General features: G+C 49.4%; 4 protein-coding genes across 11 annotated transcripts; 2 read left to right on the top strand and 2 right to left on the bottom strand.

The window, feature by feature from the left end:
- Nucleotides 1-217: 217 nt before the first annotated feature.
- On the bottom strand, nucleotides 218-6449 carry g2e3 (G2/M-phase specific E3 ubiquitin protein ligase). Of its 2 annotated transcripts, none has more exons than XM_011620048.2 (17): nucleotides 5857-6449; nucleotides 5015-5137; nucleotides 4810-4907; nucleotides 4395-4496; nucleotides 4197-4321; nucleotides 3938-4106; nucleotides 3558-3664; nucleotides 3367-3483; nucleotides 3177-3301; nucleotides 2959-3049; nucleotides 2648-2818; nucleotides 2420-2574; nucleotides 2132-2316; nucleotides 1896-2068; nucleotides 1724-1763; nucleotides 1472-1643; nucleotides 218-1127 (listed from the first exon to the last, which is right to left on the bottom strand). In XM_011620048.2, the coding sequence occupies exons 2-17, from the start codon at nucleotides 5100-5102 to the stop codon at nucleotides 808-810; spliced, it is 2238 nt and encodes a 745-aa protein (XP_011618350.2). In that variant the 5' UTR covers nucleotides 5103-5137; nucleotides 5857-6449; the 3' UTR covers nucleotides 218-807. The 2 variants fall into 2 exon arrangements, with proteins under 2 accessions (XP_011618350.2, XP_011618362.2); XM_011620060.2 differs by having other exon boundaries at nucleotides 5015-5090.
- drc2 (dynein regulatory complex subunit 2) lies at nucleotides 6377-9521 on the top strand. Of its 2 annotated transcripts, XM_029832840.1 has the most exons (9): nucleotides 6377-6439; nucleotides 6949-7119; nucleotides 7252-7419; nucleotides 7495-7664; nucleotides 8044-8194; nucleotides 8272-8430; nucleotides 8552-8770; nucleotides 8846-8944; nucleotides 9089-9521. In XM_029832840.1, exons 2-9 carry the CDS (start codon nucleotides 6985-6987, stop codon nucleotides 9344-9346), a joined length of 1359 nt encoding a protein of 452 aa, XP_029688700.1. In that variant the 5' UTR covers nucleotides 6377-6439; nucleotides 6949-6984; the 3' UTR covers nucleotides 9347-9521. The 2 variants fall into 2 exon arrangements, with proteins under 2 accessions (XP_029688700.1, XP_029688701.1); XM_029832841.1 differs by lacking the exon at nucleotides 6377-6439 and having other exon boundaries at nucleotides 6597-7119.
- Nucleotides 9522-9527: 6 nt separating this feature from the next.
- On the bottom strand, nucleotides 9528-18979 carry strn3 (striatin, calmodulin binding protein 3). 4 transcript variants are annotated; one of them, XM_029832837.1, is made up of 15 exons: nucleotides 18375-18979; nucleotides 14353-14456; nucleotides 14012-14275; nucleotides 13782-13940; nucleotides 13571-13709; nucleotides 13229-13504; nucleotides 12983-13161; nucleotides 12851-12898; nucleotides 12607-12728; nucleotides 12285-12452; nucleotides 12071-12208; nucleotides 11882-11989; nucleotides 11692-11778; nucleotides 11386-11600; nucleotides 9528-10876 (listed from the first exon to the last, which is right to left on the bottom strand). In XM_029832837.1, the coding sequence occupies exons 1-14, from the start codon at nucleotides 18636-18638 to the stop codon at nucleotides 11431-11433; spliced, it is 2226 nt and encodes a 741-aa protein (XP_029688697.1). In that variant the 5' UTR covers nucleotides 18639-18979; the 3' UTR covers nucleotides 9528-10876; nucleotides 11386-11430. The 4 variants fall into 4 exon arrangements, with proteins under 4 accessions (XP_029688697.1, XP_029688699.1, XP_003962854.1 ...); XM_029832839.1 differs by having other exon boundaries at nucleotides 9528-10121; XM_003962805.3 differs by having other exon boundaries at nucleotides 9530-11600; nucleotides 14012-14090; nucleotides 14202-14275; nucleotides 18375-18965.
- ap4s1 (adaptor related protein complex 4 subunit sigma 1) lies at nucleotides 16982-20980 on the top strand. Of its 3 annotated transcripts, XM_011620037.2 has the most exons (7): nucleotides 19326-19423; nucleotides 19506-19587; nucleotides 19769-19909; nucleotides 20157-20243; nucleotides 20567-20635; nucleotides 20711-20722; nucleotides 20814-20980. In XM_011620037.2, exons 3-7 carry the CDS (start codon nucleotides 19772-19774, stop codon nucleotides 20940-20942), a joined length of 435 nt encoding a protein of 144 aa, XP_011618339.1. In that variant the 5' UTR covers nucleotides 19326-19423; nucleotides 19506-19587; nucleotides 19769-19771; the 3' UTR covers nucleotides 20943-20980. The 3 variants fall into 3 exon arrangements, with proteins under 3 accessions (XP_029688702.1, XP_011618339.1, XP_003962852.1); XM_029832842.1 differs by lacking the exons at nucleotides 19326-19423; nucleotides 19506-19587 and adding an exon at nucleotides 16982-17133; XM_003962803.3 differs by having other exon boundaries at nucleotides 19373-19587.
- The last annotated feature ends 56 nt before the right edge of the window (nucleotides 20981-21036 follow it).

The raw sequence follows: 21036 nt of genomic DNA, 5'->3' as shown, positions 1-21036 counted from the left end.
CGAGCCCAGTCTTAATGATCATGCATCAATTCCTATCTCCCAAACCCCGCCCCCTCCCTGTTCGACACGCCCCCTCGGGTCCTGATTGGCTATCACCCCCACAGCCGCATCCCAAGCCGCACTTAATTGGAATCCATTGAAAGACCCATTCAAGAACTTTGACCGCCACTTTCCTGTGGCAGAATATGAGACCAAGAAACAGTCAAACCCGACAAGGTGGTTTGTTTCTGCATTTATATGCGACGTACAAAGATATAAAGGAACATGCAGCAAAACAAATGAAAGAAAAAGAGGCCAAATAATGAGTAGAAAACGGTAGCGGATGAGAACAAAACAGAAAACCACAACATTTTCCCCACACATTTGTTCATTTTTTTACAGAATAATCTAAAGAATAGACAAAATCTCTATAAAAACACGTATGTACAGGAGACATTAGGGGGGGAAAGCAGCATTAAATGTAAAGTTTACTGAGCTTTCACGAAATACTGGTGCCGATTTTTTTTAGCACTTTGCTTTTGTCTTCATCTAACTCTTCATTTGTCGTCATATTTGAAATAAAGACTTCAGTTCATCAAGGTGCTAAAAATCAGGACCAACATTTCATGAGAAGTCACACTGATGGATGGTGGAGGATCAATGATTCTCTTGTGTTCTTTGTGCATTAACTGTCGTTAATACTGATGAAAAGTGTTAGCAGTCTGGTCCATGATTAATAAAGCAGCCAGCCAGCAGGGGGCTTTGAGATGCTCTTAACGAAGCGGCGTTTTCTGAGGCAAGAACCACGCAAACATGGAGATAAAGTCATCAGGTGCTCCTGTAATTCTCTGAGGGGAGGAGGTACATGTGGTTGCTGACCACCTGCTCCATGGAGCCTTTGAAGGCCCGATAGGAGGAGGTGACGGGCAGGAGGAGGTGTTTGGAGTGCAGCTCCCTCTGAGGAAACAGTCCCTCATCTAGCAGCATCCCTGCACCTCCCTCATCTTCCTGCTCTCGCTCCAGCAGGGAGGAGGTGACTGCATGAAGGAAGGAGATGCTGGGAGGGGGGAGGAAGCCGGTGGCCGGGGGCTCTTCGGCTCCCGTGGCAAAGTGAAGGAGGTCGTGCAGGGAGACGGAACTCCGTCCAACTGAGGAAACGACGAAGGTTGAAGGTCAGATCTGTTTTAAGCTCACTGGAAAAACAACCAGGCTTGAGCAAAGTGCTGCACCAGCAAGAGAGAAGCTTCAAGCAAAGCTTGAGCTCTGCCGGGGTGCCCCTGAGCAAGGCACCAAACCCCTGTGGCCGTGCTGTGCTGACACTTCTCTCACGTTGGTGTAATGCTAAACATTTGGATTAAACTGTTTTCTCCCTCTTCCCTGTTCTAAAATCTTACAATAGACCATCGGGCAACAGGAAGAGAGGTGTAACGTGATTTCTGATGGAGGAATGAGCTGGTAGTAAGTTCTGATACGGATTTGATCCCTCAGGTACCTTCGCACTCCAGCAGGAAGTGTCTCCAGAAGGTGATGATGGGCATCTCTTTGTTCCGCCGCTCTTGGTCCTCAGAGAAGTTCACGGTGAAGAATCGACTGACCGCCTGACCCGTCAGCCGAGCCGAATCCTCGCAGAAGACCCGGAAGAACGCTGATGGGAAGAGCTGAACCTGGATGGGGAAGAAGGGAAGCTGTGAAAACTCCACCATTCCAACGCTGGGTCCGATTCTGAGAGTCAAACTCAAATCACCTGCTCAAAGACCCCCAGGGTGCGCAGCCCCTCCCGGAACCTGCGGGATCAGTCCACACGTGAATCCAAAAACAAACTAACGTACGTTCGAACTGAAACCGAGACGTTTCCACATCACAGCAGCAGAGGGTGGACGGAGGTGTGATCACACTTAAAGGATCAATGTTCTGACCTCTGCAGTGGCAGCTGCATCCTGGTGATCATGGTGAAGGTGACCAGATCGGCCACCAGCGCATCCTTCTGCTCCAGGCTGCTGAGGTCACAGCTGCAGCCAGCCAGCTGAAGGTAGTCCCGACTCGCCGCCACGACGGCGTTCAGCTCCCCCAAAGACTCCGCCTTCGCTATCTGTAAAGGAGCAGGTCGTCAAGCACCTCTACGCTCACGCGGGAGGGAAACCGTGCCTCTCACCTTGTTGACCTGGCAGGTGAAGTGCGAGCCAGGGGTCATGTGACTGACAGTCAGCGGCTGGTTGGCTGGGTAGTTGAAGAGACACTGATAAAGAGCGGGAGAGAAGAAGCCGACGGGGGGACCGCTGTGGACCAGAGCGAGCGCCAGCAGGCAGCCGACATCAAAGTACAGGTCATCGCGCAGAGCTGTGCACGCACACAGGGGGCGGAGACGTGAGGGGAGGGTTTGTTTTTGATAATACAAGTTACCTAATAAAAATGAACCAGTGATTAATTCAGGGCTTTTTACCTTGGGAATCCAGAGCCAGGTTTTTGGATCCATCTGGACCTTCAAACACCTCAGAATCCTGGATCTGCTGCATCAGCAGCTTCAGGAAGTGTTGCCTGGATGCGTCCCTGCCCAGGAGGCTGCTGGGAAATGTAGTTTGCAGGTCGCCTTTGAAGCTGAGCAGAAAGAGAAGACCATCAGTAAAGCTGGCGGATTCTGCCCTTAGCCAACAGAGGGAGACAAGATCACCTGACATTCAGAGTGTGGGCGGGGTCAAAATCGCTCCTTCGTACAAGCTCCACTCCTGCAGCCAGAGCCTGGACCCCACTGACCTCCACCTGCACGCTGAGGGGGCGGAGTTGATGGGCCAAATCCCTCAGAATGTCCGCAGAAGACCGTGATGCTGAAGCTAAGGCTGGCCTGAGAGAGGAAGCAAGATATACCATCTAAATCCCAACGAACCTGCTTAGATCATCAAAGGATAGTAGTGAACGTGGCGTCTGCGCCCCCTGGTGGCCGGAGTGAACAGACATGAAGTCCTCTTTCCCGTAGGAGTGTACCTCTTGGAGCTGATGTGTGGAGGGAGCGTCAGGTGGTGTTTGGACATCCTGCTCCTCATCTGACTTCTCTGAGGAGGTGAAACCAGGAAGGCTACAGAAGACCACAGAACAGCTCTCATTTTTAACCACTGCCAATATTTTAAATCACCCCAAAACCGAACGTCATCACACAACAGCTCAGGGTTCAACGCTGGTGGAAGCAGGCGAGTCGACCAGACCTTTGCCGTCTGTGGCCTTTGTGCAGTCGCCACAGGCCCAGTCTCTGTTGCCGGCCTTCAGCCTCGAACATTTCCTGTGAGTTCCCCTGGAGCCACAAAGTCGGCAACGAACCACCTTGAATGAGCTTAAACGGAGAAACCCACAAATCAGATGACTGTTTTCTCTGTACGGATGCTGCTTCGTCCGTACCCAGTCTTAGCGGAATGCGTGCGGCCGTCTCTGCAGAGGCATACGTCAGCGTCACAGTGGGCGTAAACCTCCAGAAGCTCAGAATAGGCATTTGCCTCCAACTCCCATGATGCATCTCTGAAAAGAAATAGGACTTTTACATGTTCTGTTTCCGGTTCAGAGGTTTTCCAACTGGTGTGTGAACACGATACCTCTCCGGGATGAAAATTCCCATCCGGAGCATCTCCGCCTGGAAGTTCTCCTTGTTGTTGCACAGAGTACATCTGAAGAAGAAGAGGCCTGCGCTGTGGGCCTGACGCTAACAGAAACAAAAAAAGCCTCCTGACCAATCCAGAAATGTCCAGTTTAACGATGTGACAACTCTGAAGTGGACATTCAAAGGAAAAAAGCATCTGAATTGAACAGCTTTAAATTGACCTCAAGGGTCAAAACTACAATTCCATGGAAAGAAAATCAAACATTTTAAAACAAAGTCATGATCCAGTTTTGGGTTAAATGAAATATCCTAAATGATGAATAATAGCTGCCATCATTGCGTCCAACCAGGACACAATCAGGTCCGATTCTGCACCTGCACGCAGTCACGGTGGAACCAGCTGCCGTGGCAGGACGGACATTTGAGGATAGCGTAGCCAAGAATGGGCTCGATGACGTCCAGGCAGATGGAGCAGGTCTGAGGCAGACTGAGGTCTGAGCTCACAGACAGGGTCTGAGCTGGCCGGTGATCAGGACAGTAGGACCTGGAACCCACAAACGGATGTTTACCTCCGAGCAGCTCATCGCTGTGACAGACATTGATGTGGAGGGAGAGTAAAGCAGCCATGACTCACGGGAAGAGTCCAGTAAACTGAGAAATGAACTGCAGCTTCCTGCTACAGGGGAAGTGGACCGTCTTCCTGCAGCTTTTGATGTAGCAGCCAACACATGCCCCCTTCATCTTGCACCAACAGCACGTCTGGAAGAGAGTTTTACCACATCTGAGTGTACGAAGCAACAGCAGCGGCTTGTAGGACAGAACCATGTCTGACCAGCCGGGCCGATCGGCGGATTTCCTGCTTGATGTCGTCCACCAGGAAGCCAAAGACGCCTTCGTGCTCCTCGCCACGCTGATAAACGCCACAGGACGTTAACTGAAACGTTATTATGAAAGAGAGTCATTTCACTGACATCAGTTTCATTATTCGCTGTTATCTCAACCACAAACGCTTGGTTTCGGAGTCGGTTGCGGTTTTTAATCTTTATGCATTTACTGTTTATTTATGTATTTATTGATGTACGTTATGAGACTTGAGTGTCCAGTGTGGGTAAAATGTATTGTTATTTTTAGAGCCATTGTCATCTTTATCATTATTACACAAGCACAACAGGAAGCAAGACTAACAAATATGAAAACTGAAGAAATCTGCATGCTCTGGTGTTTTCACCAGTATACAAATATCTCACCAGACAAAAGTAATGGATTGAGAAACCGTGTTCTCTGAGCACGACCTTATCCCCAAACAGGGCTGGATCATCATCACCGAGCCGGCAGAGTGCACATACTGGACACACACGGACACACACAGGTTAAAATGAACGCTTCCGTTTCATCCATCTGTGGTTTCTGGTGTGAGTTTGAACTATTTATTGATGACGGGCAAACACTCACGCTCCTCTACGCTGCGGTGAGCGCCACCACCCTGCTGCTGCGGCTGCTTCTTCTTCCTCATGCTGCTGCGACGTGACTGCAGGAACATACTGGTCAAAGTGAGAGCTCAGATCCACAGGCGCTCTACAAATCACACCCCGTGTAAAAAGATAGAACAAAGTCACATTATTCAGCCATCAGTATCCACTTTCCCTCTGGGATTAATCGGCTTGTCTCTCATAGGTTTCAGTTCATGCAAAAAAACAAGTGGTTGACTATTTCATCCGTCAATTAAGAGTAAAATAGATGGCATTTGTTTAGTACGATCTGGTCAGGTCATACAAGCCAGTATTCTGGTTTACAGAATAAGAGAAGATAGTTTTGAGTAGATTTTTATTTAAAGATAAAAAGGTGAGAATGAGGCCAACCAAATACAGGAAATGGTGGAATAGTGCAGATAGTGAGGAATGCCTGTGATACATAACAATTCCGTACATAATCAATGGCTGGATCTTAAACCAAAAGGATATGCAGATGCACAGTAAGGCAGTGTTGATGCATATTAAAGACCTGAAAATCCTGGACAAACTATAGAGATTGGTAGAAGCTCTGCTACAAAAATGTTAAGTTGCATAAATGGAGGTAAAGAACTCATGGATAAAGGATAAATAAGGAAGCCACAAATGCAAATAAAATGCCTACTAAAAACCACCATACACTGTAAAATATATATTTTAAAAAAGCGTCCCTGTGATGAAACTATAACACAAAACAGAACAGACGGGTGAATAAATAAGACCATTTGAAGAAAATCAACAAAACTATACCAGTAGAATATTAAATAAACATGAAACAAAACCTACATTTCATTCAAGCTGAGCATCACAGCGGTATCATGTTTGATTACGAGAAGATTTATTCCTCTATTTTTCGATTTGTTGTCGTCGACGTCGAGTTTAAATTTCCCTCTTTGAAGGGCAAAAGAATCACTTCCGCTTCCGCTTTGTAGCCCGCCTCCTCCTCCCCTTCCTCCTTCTTCTTCTTCTTCTTTGGTCTTTTTTAGTTCAGCGCCACCTATAGGTAAGTTATGTTCCTTGCTTGTCTATAATTTAACTTTTCATTGTTTTAATACACAAAATGGCGTAATTTAAAAAAAAAAAAAAGAGATATATTCTACTAACTAACATTTTTGCCTCCCAGTTCTTTAAGACACAATTTCTTGGACGTTTAACGTTGTTAGTCTATAGAGTGTATATCATTTGAGAAACCCATTAAAGGAACGTTTGTCGATAATGACGAACAAAACAAACAAACAATAAAAAAAACAACTAATGATTTCATCAGTACAGTTCAGATTCCATTTGGTGATATTATTGCAGAATAGTCAGTGGTCGCCATGGAGACGGCACAACAGCCTTCGCCAGCAGCCTGCATCGCATTTCAGAGGTAAATCTTTAAAATAATCGTCTTACATTCACAGAACATTAAATCTGCGAATAAAGACACATTAAGAGTTTGACAGCAGCTAAATTTGCACTTAATTATAATTTACTGTATATGAAACGCGTCAGAATTGCAGGAAGCCCGATTAGTTCTTTTTTTTTCTGAATGACTTCGATCTTCATTAAAAAGGAAAAATAAGGCCAGTTTCATTCTGACATGAAGTTGGAATAAAGTTCAGCTTATTGCTGATTAAGACTAAACTCTAGAGACTCCATTTTAAAAAAGAAATTCGTTCAAATGTGCTGCCCATCAGAAAAGAAAGTGTATATTTGAAGAGGATCTGAATTGATGTTCATTTCCTGGAAGCAGACAATAATAATAACAACAAAAACATAATAGTAAAAACAATAAAAAGACATCTTCCTCTGACTCTCCTGGGCTTCAGGTCAACGGAGCCACGAGGCTCCACTTTGAGGAGTTCCTCACTCATAAAAGTCTCGCTGCTTTTGAAGGTGGACGAGTCGTGAGGAGGAAGAGGAGCAGGGATCATGCCACGAAGGTCAAAGAAAGGTGGAGGAGGCTCCCAGACGGAGGAGGAGCGCCTCCTGCTCCAGCAGAGGAGAGCTCAGACTGAGGAGGAGGTGACCAGGCAGAGAGAGGAGATGCTCACCCTCTTCCTGAAGGTCGACCACCAAAAATCCAAACGTTTTCCTCAGGGTTGTTTCCCTCCACGTGAACATAATGTTCACCACAAGCTGGTCCAGATGTTGCTCCAGGAAACAGCTGCTCAGCGTCCGTTTGTCGTTTGTTCTCAGGACAAACTCAAGAAGGATCAGAGGAACACTGAGGTCAACCTGCTGAAGATCAACGACCAGTGGAGGACGATCCTCCGTCAGAGTAAAGGCGCGGAGCTGCGTGGTGACCTGATGGTGCTCAGTCAGACGTTCGAAGGTCACGTGGACATTCTGGACAACATCATTGAGGTGAGAAGTTCAAAGACCCGGATCCCATCGGCTGTCTCTCTACTCCGGACCCATTGCGTCACTTCCTGTTTGCAGACTCTGGTCCGCGAGTTGCGGGATGCGGAGCGCCAGTGTGCTCAGGCGAGACGTGCGCACCTGCAGAATATGGACGAACTCAGGACCCAGCAGGAGAAGCAGCTGATGGTTCTGCAGCAGCTGTGGGACACGAACATGCAGGAGCTCATCTCAGGCTTCAACCACGACAAGTCAGTGCGGCTCCACAGCGCCCCCCGCTGGGCTAACAACTCCGTTACACCAAACACCCGTGCACACCCGTTAAGAACAGGGGCATTGTGGGTAATGTAGTCAGGCTGATCGTTCCACAGAAATAGGATTATATCAAATACGTAATAACAACAATAAGAACACTTGTTCCACTAAGTGACTCCTATGGATTCATTTATTAGGAAAACAGTTATAAGGACGACAATAACAATATGTTACGATGGAAAAGAACAGGAAAGATGTAAACACACAGGTTTTTCCAGGTTTTCCCAAGCACAAATGTTAATTACATTTTTTTTTCTGTTTCGCCAAAAAAGTGATGTACAATACTAAATATAAGAGTGTGTTTGAGTGCGGCAGGAAGGTGAGGACGGACGAGCGTCTGCGGCAGAAGCAGCAGCTGCAGGACGCAGCGTTTGGTGCCCAGACTCGGCACGAAGCCGCCATCGAAGCAACCGGGGCGCTCTACGATAAACTCATGGCCTCGTACGCGGCTGCCCACCACCATTCAGTACGTCAGCATCCAGCATCCGGGCCTCTCTGCGGACCCGCTGGGGTTTCATCATCTGATGTCTGTCCGTCTGTCAGCTGTCCGACAGTTTACTGAGCAGCAAAGAGAACCTCCAAAGACAGGAGGACGAGAAGCTCTGCAGCTGTGAGGAGAAACGTCTGGAGGAGCTGATCACCACCAACCGGCAGCTCGTCCAAGCCACCAACGAAGAAATGAAACGAGCAAAGAGGCTGCAGGTGAGCGCCACGCGTGATCATGTGATCTGACTCACGGCGAAAGGTGTTAGCTCATCTCCTCCAGATGTTTCACCCGGCAGTGATGTCGGCCTGAAAACGCCGCCTCTTTGCTTCCCGTCAGGAGAAACTGCTCCGTCTGAAGCAGAAGCTCCGTTCTGATCAGTTGACGGAGGAGTCGGTTCAACTGGATCTGACGGCTAAAGTAACGCAGGTGAAACAGAAGACCCGGGAGCTGCGCGAGCAGCTCGGGCAGATGCAGAAGGCCACAAAGAAGCAGCTGCTCGATGTCACCGTCCGGAGCGACGAAGCCTCCAAGGAGCTGCAGGCTGTCGTAGCCAAGGTGAGACAGCTGCCGGCCCGTCTCGCTGCTCGCACAGCGAGACTCGCTTCTCACCGGGTCCGTGTTCTGGTGCAGGGTCAGAAGGTTCTTCGCATGGCAAAACTGTGTCACCAACTGGAGAACAAGCAGGGGGTCTCCTGGTTCTGTGGGGAGGAGGCGGACATTCCAGAGAAGGTGAGAAAACCCCATTTTTAGCAGGAGTTAGCATGACCAGCTAACTCTGATGGCTTCTTCAGACGGTGGAGGCTCCTGTCAGCTTCTAATCTCCATAGCAACAGGACGCCCACCCCCCCGTGACCTTTGCCCTCTGTCCTCCAGGTGCCGAGCGAGCCCCCGGAGCTGCAGCAGCTGCTGTGGAGATTCAACAGCGCTGTGTTGCGGCGAGAAGCTCTGAGGAAGCACAAGGAAGACCTGAGACAGGAGAACCAGCAGCTGAGGCTGTTGCTGCGTCAGCACCTGGACGCAGCAACAGCCGAGGGACGGCCCGTCGGACCACAGCCGCTGTGCACAGCGTACCCGGCTCCCGTCTCCACCAGCACCCAGCACGCCGTTGTACACCAGGTCACAGACTGGTGAGGAGCACCGGTACGGCCACGCCCACCTCGCGCTGACGATTGATGACGTCCGAATAATTCATCTAAAGAGGCCACGTGTGTTCAAATACTCTGGATCAGGAACTAAAAGAAACCTTTATTTATCCGAGGGCTAAACGGATGTTTCCATGAAAACCGCCGGGAATGAACGAGCGGAGCAGTTGCGTCTGTACAGATACAACATTTAATAGTTATTATAGACATTTTATATACAGTCATATTCTGCTGTAGTACAATCTTTAAAATCTGCTGCTTTGAAGAATGTAAACCCCAAAAAAAAACAACCAAAATGACAAAACTCAAACCGATCAGAACTTTTTAATCCATTTTTGGAAGACTAAAAAAATACTTTTACTGTATTAATCATGCATTACACAAAAGAAATCTGCAGTTACACAGGAAGTTACAGTGTGGCGAAGACCAAACTAAAGATGCGTGTTGCTCGGGAGTCCGATCCCTTCAGATAGAAAACATCCTATAAAAAACAAATTAAAGCATAATCGTCACCTCAGCTAATCAGGTGTGAGGGGGGGGGGGGCTCTGATTTACTAAGAATGTGAACTGCGTTCAGGTTCTGAAGGAAAGTTTGAATTGAATGATTTTTTTCTCCCTGGTTGCCCTGAACTTCCATCACGCACTGACGAAGGAGGAAGTGAGGGCGGAGCCTCGGACCAACTGCATCATCACCCGTCGCGAGACGGTGGCGTGGTGCGTTCAGGTTCCTCTGAAGAACCATCGACACCCGACAGCCTGAAAAGCTGAGGACATTTTCAAAGTGATCAAAGTTCTAAAAAAAAACAAAAAACAAAAACAGAATATTTGTAATTGAATAAATAAAATCTTGATTTTTGGTATTCTGATGTGAATACAACTACATTTTCTGCCCTATTCTGGTTCAAACATCCACCGCCACCCAGACGGCGTTTCTGCTGCCAGCGGTCCCGTTTTTGAGCCGCGTTGAACACGGTCGCCTTTGATGTGGAGACGATCTACATGAGAATGACGCCAACAGCTGGAGAAATGAGCAGCTGCAGCTACAAAATAGCCGGCTGTCGCCGGCGGCGACGCTGGCGGCGTTTTCTCTGTAGAGGACCTGTGGTCGTCGCCGAGTCGCCAATGTGAGACGCTTCGTATTTGACTGGTTCCCATGTCACCGAACTGGGAAAATGTGTTCACACTCTTCAACATGAACCTTTTCTGGACGCCGTTCCCTCGTCCAGCTTTTCTCGACTGCATCTTTAGGTACCGGATGGCGTTTGACCACGAGACAGGAAACCATGGCGGGCCGACAATACCAGAATCGTCGTTTATAAAAAAATATTAGAAAAACTAGATTTATTTCATACACAAAATGTCCACACGTGACTACAGTAATGTAAATCCTTTAGCTCCTGACCTCAGTGGTTGAAACGCAGCACTCTGATTGGCCCGCCAGGGGCTGAGGTGGGTGGGTGGGAAGGACAGACCGGACAGCTGACTTCTAACAGGAAGTTATATTAACCATTTACAGTCCCTAAAAACACCGTAAAAAATTAGGCACATCAAACTTGAGTTCTTTTGCTAAAGCTCAGTTTTAAAACTTTAAATAAACGAAGAATCACAAAGGGTTAAAACATCAGGCTGTCTGTTCCTTCAAAAAAAAGCAGCTGATTTCTTTATTATCAAGAATTTAAAGGAAAAATCCCCCAAGATTTTGTTCCAAAAACCCCCCCAACGCTCGCCGCCCTCCTCTTCCTCATGCAGCCCCCCCGCAGGAAGCAGCTGGAGGGGGTGAAACTGGGGGGGGGGATGGTTCCTTTAAGACCACATCTGCTCCCACTGAGGGTCAAAGGTGCCAACAACAGGGGGGGGGGGGGCTGGGCTTCGTGTAGTGTCATCACACCACAGCCTGAGAATGATGTCACAGGACAGCTGAGCTGTTCAGTGTTGACCCACAGCGTCGTTTCCATGGCATCCGTGAGTTAGACAGCTGCTGTGTGTGTTTGTGTGTGTGTGTGTGTGTGTTCAGTCGCCTGAACAGACCTGAATACTGTTAATGTGTGATCAGTCTCTCTGTCTCTCTTCCCTCTACAGATAGACCCTGGCGAGGGCGTCGGCGCCGGCGGAGGCGATGAAGGCCTTGGAAGGGTGGAAGGCCACGTCGTAGATGGCCTCCTCGCTCTTCTTCCTGTGAGCGGTGATCTCCTGAACGCACGTTTTAGTGTCCAGGTTCCAGAGACGCAGGGAGCAGTCGTGACCTGAGGAGGGGGAGGAAAGAAGGGATGAAAGGAGGATGAAAGGAGGATCAAAGGAGGGGGGGGGTGAGAACGGAGTGCTGCTGGAACTCACTTCCTGACATCAAGTATATCCCGTTGGGATCCACAGCCAGACTGGTCACTGCATCCAGGTGAGCCACCATGGCATGGATCACTTTACCTGCAGACAGGGGTCACGCGGGTCAGACGGGACACCCGCACAGACGGACGGACGCACAGACGGACGGACGCACGGACGGACGCACGCACAGACGGACACTCACCAGACTTGTTGTCATAGAACTTGATGTGACGGTCCTCGTGAGCTGTGATGGTGACCGGCAGCGTGGGATGACTCACGACCTTGTTGATGTGAGGAGACGCTGACTGAGCTGAGGGGAAGAGGAGAAACGAGGCTTTACTGGCTGTGTGTGTGCGCGTGTGTGTGTGCGCGAGTGTGTGCGTCACTTTACCTTCTCCTTGTCCCTTCAGTACCAGGATATTCTGTGCCGTCTCCAGGTCGTACACCACCACGTCTCCGCTGTTGAAGGACACGACCATGTGGGCGGGGTCACAGCCATTGAAGTCCACCGATGTGGGGATGCCGTATTCTACAAACACACAGATTAGGATCAGCCCGATGTGCAGTCCCCGCGCGGCCCTGTAGGCGGCGCTCTCCGCTCTCACCCCTGTTAGTGTTGAAAGTGCTGATGCAGGGGCTTTTCTCTGTCGGGTTCCACAGTTTGACGGTTCCGTCAGCTGAGCAGGACAGGAGGAGGTTCTTGATGCCGCTGTAAGCCAAACCCCACACGGCGTCCGTGTGCCCCGTCCACGAGCCTGCCAGAACACTGGGATCTGATTGGACAGGAGAAAAGGATGGGAGGAGTCTGTTACTGAAGACGGCTAACCTGCCGTCGGCCTGCGGGTGGCGCCAACATCTCGGTTGTTTCTGTACGGTCGACTGGGAGACGCAGGAACTCCCAGTTTTAAAGGAATAAATGTGGATTACCATATGTGTCGTAGGGGTCCACGTTGGAACTGGGGATGTTCCACCACTGGATGGTGGCGTCGAGCCCGCCGCTGAAACACTGCTCGCCACTGGAGGTCATGGCCAGCGACAACACCGGACCCCTGCAAGGAAACAGCGCGTTGATGTTAAAGCTGGAGGAGCAACGCTTCATCCCTGATGCCCCTCACCATGATGGACCTGTGTGTGTGTGTGTGTGTGTGTGTGTGTGTGTGTGTGTACGTACACGTGAGCTCTGAACGTGTAGATGGGCTCCACGTCAAACGAGGCACTTCTGGAAGAGAGCGAAGGGTTCAGAACGCGTGGTCAAAGGGAAACGAGCGCACGGGAGCAGCTCGCGCGCTTTCAGTTCACGTACTTTTTGGCAGGGACGGTCTTGGTGAGGTTCCACAGTTTGAGGGTGTGGTCCTCTGATACGGTGACCAGACACGGCTCGACGGGGTGGAAGGCAAGCGCGCGCACGCCGTCGAAGTGGCTCCGGAGCGTATACTTGGGATTCCAGGTCTTCCTGAAGGAAGAGTCTTTACAGGACGGCAGCTGAGGACGGAGAACCCGGTTAAAGAAGGTCGGAGAGCCTCCTTTGGTCCGCATATACGCGTCTTACGTCGTAGCTGTAGTCTGTGTCGTCATTGGCGACGGTGAGGTCGGCGAGGTCACCCAAACCCAGCACGCTCTCCAGGACGTCGTCGGAGCTCCCCAACAGGAAGGACTTCCCCCCGCCCGAGGGGAACGGTAGAGGCTCCGCCCACTCCGTCCCGTCTCCAGAGCTCCGGGCCTCGCCCGCCCCCTCGCCGTCCTCTGCCGTCACCAGGAAGTCGAACTCCTTCAGAGCCTCCTCGGTGTCGGCGTCGTCCTCCGACGCCAGGCCTTCGTTGCCCACCTGAGGAGAGCGGCAGGATGACGCCGGGCCCGACCCAGTGGGGGGAGGCGTGTGTGTGTCGCGTACCTTGCTCTTGTGTTTTTTGTTCCTGTGGTGTTTGTTGGGGCTGATCTCATCCATCAGGTCTCCGTCCTCGTCCTCCTCTTCGTCGCTGTCCTCTGCATTCTCCAGGAAGTTAAACGTCTCCAGAACATCCCCTGGACTCCTGCAGAACACCCCGGTGAGTAAACAGTGGCCTGCTGTGTGTGTGTGTGTGTGTGTGCGCGCGTGTGTGTACCTCTTGTCTTTGCAGTGCTCGGTTCCGTTAATCAGCTGCTGCAGGTTCTTGTTCTCCACAGAACCGTTCTGCTCGGACCCCGAGAGGCCGAGCAGCGAGCGAACCCTCTGAGTGCGAACGTCCAGGATGGTGTCTGTGTACCCGACCTCCTGCAGGTACCTGCACACACGGGTAACTTTGAAACGTGCACACACACACACACTCTCTGAGGGGGGGTGGGTGGTTCTTACTGTCGCAGCAGCTGGCGTCCTTGTTTCCAGGTCAGCTGACTGTTGGCGGGAACAGCAGAGACCTCGGAGTCTTTGGTGTCTGAAACACAAACACACACACGTGTTCCGCCACCCTGAATCAACCACGGGTCGTTCGGGTCATCAGCAGCTGGAGGATGAACCTCCGCACGACCCCGAGCCTCAGACTGACCTGAGTCGAAACTGGGCATCTTCACCTCTCCTTGGTTCAACTCTTTTCCGTATTTTAACTTGTGATATTTTGCTCTGGGAAGGAAACACAGCTCATTTTAACGAACCGATCAACGAGGTCTCTCCGGTCAGATCAACGAGTCAGGTCGTACCTTTCCTGTTTTAAAGCGTATTCTAACATTTTGATTCTTCTGACCAGGTCGCTCTTCAGGTTCTCCTGGCCTTTCCTCTCCCCCTGCAGGAACGCTATCCTGGCCTGCAAAAAAAAAAACACCACAAGAATTATTTTCCCCTCATCAACAGTCCGATTAAAGTGAGAAATGTTATATAACGTCCCTGTTAAACGGTTCTGACGCTGCTTCTCTTTATCCCAGAAACATCAGAGTAATCAACCATAACTGACCTAACGAGAGCAGTTTTACCAAACAACATTTTCACTGGGGTCTGAATCCTGGTCCAGCTCATAATTAGCAGAGAGAAGCACAGACCGGAACCGACGGGGCCCAGGAGGAGCCGTCAGTGCACGTCTGTACTGCAGGAACCTCCCCTGAACGTCCATTTACAGCAGGGGTGGGGAACCCTTTTCATATCGAGGGCCATTTCAATTTTTATAAAGTCCTCCGAGGGCCATACTATTATGAACACAAGCCTAGGGATATAACCACTGTTACTAAGTCTCATGATTGTTGCATTTGAGTTTGAATTATTTATTTAGCACACATGCATATAAAATCACCAAATAAATAGAATAAAATGACAAGTAAAATATGTTTTCATGATCATACAAAACAATAAAAAGAGGTGCAGAGTTGAGACAAGAGACCCGTAAGGGCCTGTTCGAGGCCTCTACTCACAAAAACTGCAATACAACAAGATAATCAAGAAAATAAATGAAAAGAAAGAAAGATAAAGACAATAATAATAACAACTAGAAAGCACTCGGAGAGCGCAGACCTCCGCCAAGCGCAACAATTCCTGGCATATTGTGATTTCCACCATAAATATTAGTCCCACATATTTTGACTACATATTTAGATTCCTTGACCATAAAAACATACCGTTAGTCACTGGAATCATAACAATATATGTCTTAGTTCAGTAGTTATTCACGAAAAAAATTCACGCTTTGAAACAATTTTACGTTGTCCGGCGCGAGCGCCTCAGCGGCGGCTACGAGGCACGTTCACGAACTCTCCTTCGGCGTGAGGTTTCAGCTTCGTGGCTATTAATTCACTCACCACAAAACTTGCACGCGTAATATTCTCTGTCGGTACACGGTCGTGTGAACGCTGCTTGTTGAGCCTCCAAACTCCGGCGAAGAGCGTTAATTTTATCCAAACTCATCTGTCCTTTCAACTCGTCAAGTTTAGCGTTTTTCGCTCCCACTGTATAAGTGCACATATAAAATATAAAAATCTTATTGCGTTGCGGGCCGGTAGAAATGGTCTCGTAGGCCGTATACGGCCCGGAGGCCGGAGGTTCCCCACCCCTGATTTACAGGAACCCTCACGGGGCCTAACCGAGTCCCTGCTCCTTGGATCTGAAACCCTCCTGGGTGGGTCTGGAGGTCCACTCGGTGCCACTGTGACCCGGCAGAAGCATTAGCCTAGCAGACAGGGCGTTGAGCGTTCTGGAGCACCAGAAAGGCTGCCACCGCCTGTCTCGTGTCGTGAAACGTGCTGGTTAATATTTATGGACACTGATGTGTGCGCAGACACAGCTTGCAGCGATAGAGCGGAACTAATATTCCCTCAGAATCCGACCCCTCGGATCTTTCCGCGTTAGCCTCCATCCTCGCTTTCCTTAACGGGATTTCTGATTCGTTGGCGGCTCGCCCCGGTGACGCCACGGGTCGAAACTGTTGCGCAACAAACACGTACAACGATGACGTCAGCGCTTGTGACGCTGCCGAGGGGTCCGACCCAACAGTGGAGAGACACCAGAGGGGAAAGGTTCCTGCAGTACTGACCGGGAACGCCAGCGGAGGGAATGCGCCTCACTATGGACCAGCCCGGACCAGCGGGGAGGGACAACAGGGACCAGAAGAGACCAGTGTGTTGACAAATATCACCAGTCAGCTCAAAGGTATTTCAACCACAACTGTCTGTCTGTCTCACTGCTCATCTGTCTGAGAGCAGCTGCACCTGAAACCCAACACTGAGGTATTCTCTCTCTCTCTCTCTCTCTCACACACACACACACACACACACTGCGAGGGGGCGTGTCCATGACAAGCTCCACGATGCTAAGCTAATGAGACGTTTCCATGAGGTCGACAGGAGCAACAAACTCTGTCAACGACGACACCGATTCCGGCTGAATTTCGACCAGATTTGGACCATCCGGGTCCTCACATCGACTATATAACGGGAACGTGCGCTGGACACAGGAACGGCCCCCTTCCCTCCCCTCGACCACCTGGTGGACATGAATCAAACCCCGACAGAGCCGCAGCCAGGTCAGACCCCCGCCCTGATGATGATGATGAAGTGAGCTCATCAGCCCCGATTTACCAGACTGACTGGCACACACACACACACACGCACGCACGCACACACACACACACACCTGTCTGACCCCCACTGAAGGGTTTGTGAAAACAACACCAATTCATTTTAAAACCGTAACACAACCTCATCCTGCTGCTTTAACCATTTCTTTATCCACCCACTCTGTGTGTGTGTGTGTGTGTGTGTGTGTGTGTATTTTTGGCCAGTCTACTTTTAGTGTCCAGCAGGGATCAGGCTGTCAGGACAGGCCCGGGAGGCCCGACTACATAATTACAGCTTCACTTGCTAAAACCTGTGGATGAGTAGAACCTGATCAGATTTCAGTATTACGCTGGAATATTCCGGGTCGGACGACGGAGCAGCAGAACTGAAGCTGAAGTACCTGACGCTATTTACATCGGACCGGCGTGGTCAGACCGACAGGTGCCACAGACGTACACCTGTCACCTGAGGGTTCTGTGGGCGGAGCTTAGGTGTGAGAGATTAACATGCATTTGATGCTCAACCCGACAGATTATCACTTCAATTCCCACCTCGTATTTAACGTCTACAAAGGGCGCTGGGTCACCTGCACCCGTTTAATACCGTTAAAGAAGTGGCAAATGCAGGTAGATCAGATGAAGATGCAGAAAAACAATACAACTAGTTTCATTTTTGAAGCACTAAGATGATTCATTTGGATTTCTGTCATCCTGAGCCCCACAGAACCCATTAAAAAGTGGACCTGATGGATGCTCAGGTGATCTAAAGCTCTGAGGACATCTGCTAGTTATCGTGCTTCTGGCTTTCTGTAAGATGTCCTGAATTCTTATGTCAAAGGAAAAGATTCCTTATATTAATTCGAATTGATTTCTGAAAGCAAAAGCTGATGTTAATATAGGTCCAATTCTGGCTGTATCATTAGATCTATCCAGTTCCACCATACTAAAGGCACACAAACAAGAGAGAACTGGTTGGCAATAATGTGGAATATTCTTCATTTCTCTGTGATCTGAACCGAGGCCCAGTAACACACGGTCCACGGTACCGTCACATATCAAAAGGGAACATTTGCTGTCATTTCTGCTGCTGTTGATGAATAAATGCGGATCAGATCAGCAGGTTCGTTGGCTACTAAGACTGAAGGGAGCCGTGTTTGGGTGAGGAACATTCAGCAGAACTGGGTCTCTTCATGCCTCTCTGGCCCACTTATGGGTCAGACGACTGCATTGGCTCCAGACAAAGTGCCAGAGCTCGGTGTCAAACTAAAATGGCTGATTGGGGATATTAGATGACTGTCAGGAAAGATTTGTCCTTTATTCTGGACAGAGCTGTACCACGTCCTGGGCCGCCAGAACAAGCGCGGAGCCCTGAGCCAGCAGGGCTGAAGACAGTAGCACCAACTTATCTTTAGACAGAACCACCGAGCTAAAAGCTAACGGTATATTAGCCTGTTCCGCTATTCTGACCCGTTAGCGTTACCATTTAGTCGGCTGGGTTACAAACACCTGTTTAGCCGCGATTGTCACCAGTTATTCGGAGTAAAGAATAACGTCAGCGAGGACGATAATTGTCACTAAACACGATCGATTTCCTTTCAGCGCCGACAGAGCGAAAGCCGGCAGGAGTCGTTTCCAACATGGATTAGCCCGATAGAAATTCAACGCTAAGCTAACTAGGCTAACCTGGAGCTCGGCCCTTTCCACTTCCCAGTGCGCCCTCTCCATCTCGAACCGGGCCCACTCGTGCTGGATGTAGTGTAGTATTCCGGGGATGGTGTACTGCTGCTGTGTCCGGGGAATCTCCTCGGCCTGGTGAGACACCATTACTCCGCCTCCTCCCCCGACTCCCATCGGTGGGTTAGCGCTGCTGTGGCTGCCGTGTTGCTGCGGCGGAGGCTGCCGTGAAGCGCCCGCTCCGATCCCTCCTCCACCGGGGTGCTCATCCATGTTTTTTTCCCCCAAAAAAGTAGAAGAAAGTCCCGAACTACCGTAACCCCCCCCAGCTAATTTAGATCTTTCCGAATCCTGGCCCTCTGCGCCTTGTCTGTCGCGCTGGCCCCGCCGCGGTGTGTGAGGCCGTCTGCCCCCGGGAGGATTGCGGTGAGTGCGGCTAATTGCGGACGCAGTGTCGGTGGTGCGGACCTAACCGGCCGCCATTACTGCTCTTCCTCTCTCTCTCTTCCTCTCTCGCTCCCTCGCTCTCTCTCTCGCTCGTGCGCGCGCGCCCTTGCTCGCTCTGACGATAGAGCCCGGCCGCTTTGCATTGTGGGAAACTTTCAGGGGCATTTCCCCGCTGTCATGTAACATTCATCACTCGGTATGAATGTAGATAATAATCACTTCTAACAGAATTCATATCCCAATCTCGCCCTCCTTGTTTGGAAATGATTCTAACTGTACAGTAATAATAGTAGTAGCAATAGTTATAATGTGTTTATAGTTAGAGTGTAATTCATTATGTTATTTCTATGATTTTTTATTTGTTCCTTCAAATGGTGTTTTTTTTTTTTTTTTTAAACGACGTTGTGTTTGGTTTATTCCTAAAGTATGGTTTTCTCTTTGGCTCTCGACAAAACAAAGGTGGTTGAAACGCTGGTGGAGGTAATACACCAGGATGTCAACCGTGAGACTAAATAATGGCTTCTCCATCGTTGGAGAAGCCATTATTTCCTGAGGTATTTGAAGGCATCACGAGGAGGGCCAGACTGGGCATGCGTCGTTGATGCTAACAGGTCTTGCTAGCATTACCAACATCGTTGGTATAAATGAAAAACTTTTTATGTCTTGAACAATAATGATATCGATTCTTAATAGAATCATCCAAGAGCATTGATTTGCGGTTGTTCCCACCACCGCCATGAGACCTACTGAGCAATAGTTTAGCAACAAGCTGCCGGTAAGTGAAATAAGCTCTCGGTGTTTTAATGTGTTTGGGGGGTCAATTTAGGGTTTATTTATTTTTCAGGAGATTAAGAATGGCAGGGATGGCACGCTGTGCTGTATTCACGGGCTGCTCGGAAAACACAAATTTGTTAGTCGTCTATTTACCCGTGTATGTGAATTGTATCCCTGGGCAGAAAATGATCAAGTTCTTGCTGATGGTGAACCGGCAGGGGCAGACCAGGTTGTCCCGATACTACCACCCTGTGGAGCTCGGTCGGAGGGCCCAGCTGGAGGCCGACGTGGTTCGCTGTTGCTTGGGCCGCACGAAGGACCAGGTGACCGCCTGACAGTGAAGTACACTCGCTCCTCGACCGACGCTTCAGTTGTATCGAAAACACTTGTTTGTGCCACAACACTCTTATCAGGTCATTTTGTTGAAGTTGGAACAATTTGGGTGACTTTTAAACTACGTAAAAGTGAAACACACTGTAATGCCGACTTTAAACCTTGTCCAGACTAGAATAATAAAGTCAACTGCAGAGATGCATGGGAAATGTTCATTAAAAGCAGTTCTGCTTCCAGTGTTCCTTTGTGGAATATAAAGACTTCAAGCTGGTCTTTCGTCAATATGCTGCTCTCTACATCGTGGTTGGCATCACTGATAGTGAGGTGAGAGATCAGGACATCCCGAAAGGATGGTTCCAGAACTCTTCTGGTTTGGAACCAAATGCTCTTAATCTGTCGATTCTGTTCGGTATAAATCTGCAATCATGAAAATGACATTAACGCATTCAGGTGAAACTACTGTTGGAGGTTACTGATGGTTTGTAAGAGATCAATAACAATTATGAAGTGGAGTACAAATTTAGAACAGAATTTGATTGATTTCATAAAAAAATTCAAAGTTATAAAGGCTAAATCAAAAAATCTGAAATATTGATGAATTATTGAGTGTTGGTATCCTTGACGTGTTTTTAACTCGTTCTACGCAGAACGAACTCGCCGTCTACGAGCTGGTCCATAACTTCGTGGAGGTTCTGGATAAATACTTCAGCCGTGTGGTGAGTTCACCGACTTCAGAAGAGTCACATGACCCAGCCGAGCTTCCTGTTTGACCCCATTTCTTCTGTCCACAGAGCGAACTGGACGTATCCTTCCATCGTAGCTGTGACATCGGTGCTAAACCTCCCGTGTGTGTGTGTGTGTGTGTTTGGATCTTTGACTCGGCACCGCCATCAGATCATGTTCAACCTGGACCGAGTCCACATCATCCTGGATGAGATGATCCAGAACGGACAGGTGGTGGAGACCAACAAAAGCCGCATCCTGGCGCCGCTCACTGCCCTGGACAAGATGATTGACAGCTGAGGACTGAAACTGTACTAATAAAACATAAAGGACTAATGTTGGGACGAGTGATGCTTCCGCATCAGCGCCGTCGACGCCGTCACGCCAGCGTCCG

This window comes from Takifugu rubripes, chromosome 2 (assembly GCF_901000725.2).
Source record: "Takifugu rubripes chromosome 2, fTakRub1.2, whole genome shotgun sequence".
NCBI classification, from domain to species: Eukaryota; Metazoa; Chordata; class Actinopteri; order Tetraodontiformes; family Tetraodontidae; genus Takifugu; species Takifugu rubripes.
Note: the sequence above shows the minus strand (reverse complement) of the source record. Positions and strands in the feature narration are given on the sequence as shown.